The 5,996-nt window shown below is 33.9% G+C and overlaps 1 protein-coding gene across 2 annotated transcripts; it reads right to left on the bottom strand.

The window, feature by feature from the left end:
* Nucleotides 1-956: 956 nt before the first annotated feature.
* LOC118047224 (uncharacterized) lies at nt 957-4,863 on the bottom strand. 2 transcript variants are annotated; one of them, XM_035056461.2, is made up of 8 exons: nt 4,333-4,863; nt 4,044-4,191; nt 3,767-3,917; nt 3,528-3,653; nt 3,362-3,442; nt 2,879-3,071; nt 2,525-2,795; nt 957-1,504 (listed from the first exon to the last, which is right to left on the bottom strand). In XM_035056461.2, exons 1-8 carry the CDS (start codon nt 4,540-4,542, stop codon nt 1,260-1,262), a joined length of 1,425 nt encoding a protein of 474 aa, XP_034912352.1. In that variant the 5' UTR covers nt 4,543-4,863; the 3' UTR covers nt 957-1,259. The 2 variants fall into 2 exon arrangements, with proteins under 2 accessions (XP_034912352.1, XP_034912353.1); XM_035056462.2 differs by having other exon boundaries at nt 4,044-4,227; nt 4,333-4,469.
* Between the last annotated feature and the right edge of the window lie 1,133 nt (nt 4,864-5,996).

Below are 5,996 nucleotides of genomic sequence, written 5' to 3'. Positions count from 1 at the left end.
GTTCTTTTATTTTTTTAATTTTTTATTATTTATTTTTTATTGTTGTATTTTATTAATTAAGCCAATAACTCGGGTTTTAATATATTTTTTTTAACATTATTTATTTATGAAAGAACAATTGGTAAACCGCCACAAATATATATGTATAAATGAAAGATTATCATGACATCTGATGCGTTATGCTCCAACGAATGTTGTGTCAACACGTAGGTGACGAGGTTGTTTTCAAGGTGGTCTTCTCGAGCTTTCGTAAATTCCAGTCCACCCCCCTCTCTTTGTTGCTTGAGAATGCAAGTTAGTTTGGACAGGACATTTTCTTATCAATTTGTCGGAAAAACATATGCTCAACACTTGTTTGTACCGGAGTGTGTTGATGAATATCGTTAGTTTATATATATATATATATATATATATATAGAGAGAGAGAGAGAGAGAGAGAGAGAGATTTTAAAATATATTTTATTTAAAAAATATCAAAAAAATTATTTTAATTTTTTTTTTTTTTAAATATCCTCTATAAGAGTCCGCGGATTGATATACAAACACGTGCACGTGTGAATAAACACTTCATGAGAAGTTTATTAGAAGTTTTATCTTGTATATACAAGTTTTTCATTTTTCTGCAGGATATTAAAAGAAAAACCCACGTATTCATGCACCTTTAACAAATTTTCTCCTCACATGTGCTTGTATTTGTAAAAAATTACATGTATTATATTATTTAATATTGTAATCAAATTATCAAAATTATATCTTTCTTATGGTCCAAGAGAGGATGTCAAAGAACAACGTGCACTTCAACACATAGGCCTGGTATAGCCTGACCAGGTTAGTTTTCTTTCTTTTTATTTCCTTGATGATTTAATTTTTTGGGGATTGCAAGAATTATTATCACTTATGTTTTATACAACCTCGCAATATTATTTTGTGACTTATTGCGAGTGACACAACACAACTTAAGAAATTATGTTTTTTGTTAATAAAATAAAATAAAATCCAAACACAATCAGACACTAGAATTTAGAAAACTACAATCTAGTATACATGGAGACAACATCAAGACTTAAACCTCCTCTGAATCCCAATCAAGAAGCCTATATACTAATGTACAGACAGCTACAGCTGCAGTCCAAGAATACCTACCGATACAAATAATGCCGATGCAATCTAATGATACAGTGCACTCAAGTTATGTAGTGCAGGCATGACACAACATCCCCTTCTTGCAGTTTCAAAATCAAAATAATGAAAACTCCTCTTTAGTTAGACCACACATGAACCAGACCATGCCTATTACCGGTGTAGATTTCATTGCGCTCTTCATCGTAAAAAAGAGCGGTTATGTCTTCCAAAGCCGCTGCCACTGTACTTCTCATCATCAAGCGGCTCTGCTTTGAGCTTCCTGTACTACTGCTGCATTCCTCGTCCTTGGGACTGCCATTGGTGGCATTTATTTTAGCTAGGCATTTTCCTGTCAGGATATTGCTGATATTGATAGAACCAGCTGCATCCAGAATCAGACAGTGAGATTTGATAATTTCCCGATAAGAAGTTTTCTTCACTGCATCACAATTAAGGCAACTCCCAAAAGATCGTATACAAACAAGGGCCCGACAACTTATTGGTCTTTCCTCAAAAGCAATTCATGCAGAAACACCAACAGAGGGATTGACCTCGTGGACACAAACCACAGAGACGAAAAACTCTACATTAACAAAGTGTCAGGAACACAGATGTTCCAAATTCTCCATTGATTATTTGTTCCTCTTGCCAACAATGTTTAGTAGTTTTCATGCTCGAAAAAAAATATCAAAAGTTGATACAGCATTGTGGCATCCAGACATGCTTTTAGGATCAACATTTATTCTTCAGAGTAAATCAGAGCTCTAGATGATAACAGATCTAACTCTAGACCATGCCACTTAAATTGGGTAGTTAATATGGACTGGTAAAAGTATCAAGTCACTTAAAAAAAGTGTCTGAAATAATAACATACACTGTATGGTTGGAAACAGGACAGCAGTTCAAAAAAGTTACTGGATTACAACCTGACTCAAAAAACATTTGTCAAATTGGATGATAAAGTTTTGCATAATTTATTGGGTCAGTTCTAAGCAGCTTATTTATTAAGACAAACCAATGCACAGAATTCATAAGGGATTCAAAATTATAGTAAGCTCATTTGGATCATATGGGACCATCAGTGTACGAGAACAAGTTTTATTCTTGCTGGACAACCTGAAAGTATCTGACAATGTTCCAGCTGTTAATAGGCAGTACAGCTAGAATTGACAGAAAGAAAATGTAAACTATCTGCTTAAAATCAAACAATTAAAAACTCAGACACAGTGCAGTATAATAATATGTTCAGTTTTATGTTTAATAATTGCATTCTATGGAATTAAGACAGAATTTTTCTCCAAAAATGAGAAGAGAACAAAGGATTCTAGACCTCATCTAGTATCGACCATGAGTATTTAAGCATTAGTATTTGCCAACCAAAATGAAGATAAAAAAAAATTACCATTTCCTTCCATCCATTGATCGTCAGAATCAGCCTTGCAGTATGAAATGATAAGATCCTGATCACTTGTTATGTAAATGTTATTTGTGTTACAGTCAGGATGCCATAAGAGATGATCCTCGAATGAAGTAACAAGCTCTCCACGAAAATTCCAAACAGCAACAGTTCTATTTCTGAATGTTAAGAACAACTGGTTTTCATACAGAAAGATAAATGCTGATGGTGTCATGAAGTCGGTTCTGCTAACTTCCCTAATACCAGTATGTCGAACCTGCATAAAGAAGATACAGCTACTGGAGCAGACAACAAGCCAAGCTGAAAGATAGATACTGAAAAGGAAAAAAGGTAACTCACATCAAGAATCTGGAGGTTCTCATTTTCTTGTTTGACAAGAAGCTTTTCGTTAAATTGTTCAATGAAGTCCACCTTCTTATTTCGATGAAGAAGATGCTTGAAGTCTTTGAGAATTGTACCATCTTCTATTGACAAAATCTTAAGAGGAACATAGCCACTTGATCTATTTAAAATCAATAACATGATGCCCGGACTGATGCAGATGAAGCCAGACATAGGCAAAGTTAGAAGACATTTAGCATGCAGAACAAACCAATCAAGGGCCAATCAAGCAGACACATTCCAGAAGAGAAAACGAGATACGCAGTATTGTATGTGAAAGTTGAATGCATGATCATACAAATTGACTGCCATGATGAGTAAAATTTATTGCCATGCATCTACACTAACAAAAGGTAAAAGGCATAAGCCTCTATCATATTAACAGTATCTTATAATTAATAAGATAATGATGCATCTTAAACATGTGGAGAGAGAAAGTACCTGATCTTGATTTCTTGCACATCTGTATCTGATATGGAGTACAGCATGGTGTAGTTTTTTAGGTCAAAAACCTTGTATATACTGATCACAGATACCAATAACAAAATATTAGAAGTAGGATAGCTGGAGCATGCAATTGACGTAGCAGATGGACTGTAAACGGTACCTATCTTGTGCTGAGTACGTTAGCACCTTTCCATTGACATCATCAAACTCCACAAAACCTGGCCACTTTAAGGACTCGGACTCAAAAAGAGGGAAACCTGCATCTGGCTTACCCCTTCGAATGTACCTAAACATTTAAAATACAAGGCATCATCATCATCACACAATTAGGACACACACAAGTCATGTAAGACTGAAGTTGAAAAGAAAAGTTAAAATGTTTGGGAAGCGCAGTCGCACTCAATTCTCGTTGATCTGCATTTCAAGGAGCTGAAGTTATCCGACGCATAGACCGAAACAGTGATGAGAGAGTCATTGTTTTTTTTGTAGAACAAACTCCGAATGACTTCATCAGGACTCACATTCAAAAAACATATCCTCTGATTTGTCTCTGCGTTTCAAATAGTGAACAACAGATAAGATATGATGCAGTCATAGTCTTTCACATTCACAAAGAAAACATTTCAAGTATATTTCTATGTAACATGACATGAGAATGAAGACAGAAAGTGAGTACCTCTACTAAAAGCAGCACATACACCAGAATGTGCAAGGGCAAAGACAATGTCCCGGGCGGCCACAATCTCAATAACTTTAGTTCTCTTCATCAAAAAGGGCAGCACCATCGAACAATGGCCCTTGGGGTCATGAGTATCGTATTCTTCCTGGAAAAAGTATATAAATCAAAGGTTTCAAGAACCCTTTTTAGCAGAAACAAAAGCAGTGGAAGCACATGAGTCTCGATGGTTAAAAAACAAAGAGACAAAATTAGGTTGTGAAGAGGAGTGGTAGAGTGAGGAGGGTACCATCAAGCGCATATTGCGAAATCTCTCCTGGGCATTGGTGATACTGAAAGAACGATCTGACTTTGAGGAAATCTCTCTTCTTTGAAGCTTTTTAACACTGTTCAAGAACCCATCAGATCGACCCCGTTTCTTCGCTGCTAATATCCTTCTCCCGGAACACGGCCTTGGATTCGCTGCTGATATCCTCCTCCCTGACCCTTCCATCATCATCTTCCCTCTCTCTCTCTCTCTTTCTTTCAAAATTCGAATTGATTTTAATAAATAATAAAAAAGAAGAGGAGGAGGAAAAATCCCTAATTTACAGAAACTAATTAGCCAGCTAGCAGTCTGTCTGTCTTCCTCTTCCTCCTCCTTCAGTGTTTTTAATATGCTTCTGCGCTTGGAGCACCAAACCCTAGAGAGAAGAAATTGATCTCCCTGTCTCTCTCTTTAGAAGAGTAGTATTAGACTATTAGTAGTAGTAATAATAATAATAATAATAATGTCTTAAGGGAGGGAGGAGAGGGAAAGAGAGTGGAGATTGTGTGCGACGATGATGAGAGGAAACAGGAAGGAAGGACATGTAAAAGTATTTTTAAATTTAAAATAATTTAAAATTTTTCATTTTTTATTTAAAATTAATTCTTTTAATACAAATTATTATGATGGGTTACATCCAAAATAAATTTTAAAAAATATATATTATTTTAATATATTTTTAAATAAAAAATATTTGAAAAATATTCACTGTTATAATATAAAAGGTTCTAAAAGTAAATATTTGTTTTTATAATTCTAATATTTTAACAATAAAATTTTTTAAAGAATAATATTTTAATATACTTTTAAATTTAAAACACTCTTAAAAAAGAATATAGTTAACAAAACCGAACAGATATTGAAACCCCACTCCTTACCATGCTTTCCCTATAATTTAATAATAATAATGTCGGTTATTTTTTTTATTTTTTTTGTTTAATCTTGTGGCCAAAAGGCATCTTTATTTTAAACTTATCCACTTGATAATATTAAATTTTTTTTAATTTTTTTTGTTATTTGAGAAGTGAATTAAGTTTTTTCTGTAATACATTAAATGAGTAATTATGAGTCACAGCTTATATAGTAAATTTCTTAACAGTTTTATGTATCATCAACTAATTTCTACTCGTATTCTTTTTTAATATTTAATTGATGGTAAATTTGAATCTGAATGCTTCGTTTGATTTTTAGAGTTTTACCCAATTTCTAGTCTCTCACGAGCAATTCAATGAACACCAGCACTGGCTGCAGAGACGTGAAGGTTGGGAGGGCTCGGACCCTTGTAAAATAAAATTATAGTTTTTTTCTTGAATAATTTAAAACTTTAGTCTAAACTAGTAAAACTTAAATTCTAACCTGTAAAAAGTGGCCGCCCTAAAAAATAAAAAATAAAAAATGATTTTCAAGAATGATAGAAGGGTAGGTGAGTAATGTGAGAATGCCTATTTTTTAATTAATATTATTTTATGGAGTTGGGGATTATAAAGATAAGCATTATAACCACACAAAAAACTAAGCTTGTTTGCCCATCACCCACGTGGGCCCCTATGTTTGTAGAGATGAGGATCATGCCTTTTTCCTTGGTACCTCATCATCTACTACAGTCTATGGATTGTGTGAACAAGATAGGTTAATTTTTACACCCA

Source organism: Populus alba, chromosome 16 (assembly GCF_005239225.2).
Source record: "Populus alba chromosome 16, ASM523922v2, whole genome shotgun sequence".
Taxonomy (NCBI): Eukaryota; Viridiplantae; Streptophyta; class Magnoliopsida; order Malpighiales; family Salicaceae; genus Populus; species Populus alba.
The sequence above is the reverse complement of the archived record's forward strand: the minus strand, read 5'-3'. Positions and strand labels throughout refer to the sequence as shown.

Coding starts and splice junctions, on each gene's coding strand:
- LOC118047224 (XM_035056461.2), bottom strand. CDS start 4,542: ATGATGATGGAAGGGTCAGGGAGGAGGATATCAGCAGCGAATCCAAGG. Junction 3,654..3,766: donor TGCAGATCAACGAGAATTGA/GTGCGACTGCGC, acceptor TTAAATGTTTAG/GTACATTCGAAGGGGTAAGC. Junction 3,072..3,361: donor GTGCAAGAAATCAAGATCAG/GTACTTTCTCTC, acceptor CATCTGCATCAG/TCCGGGCATCATGTTATTGA.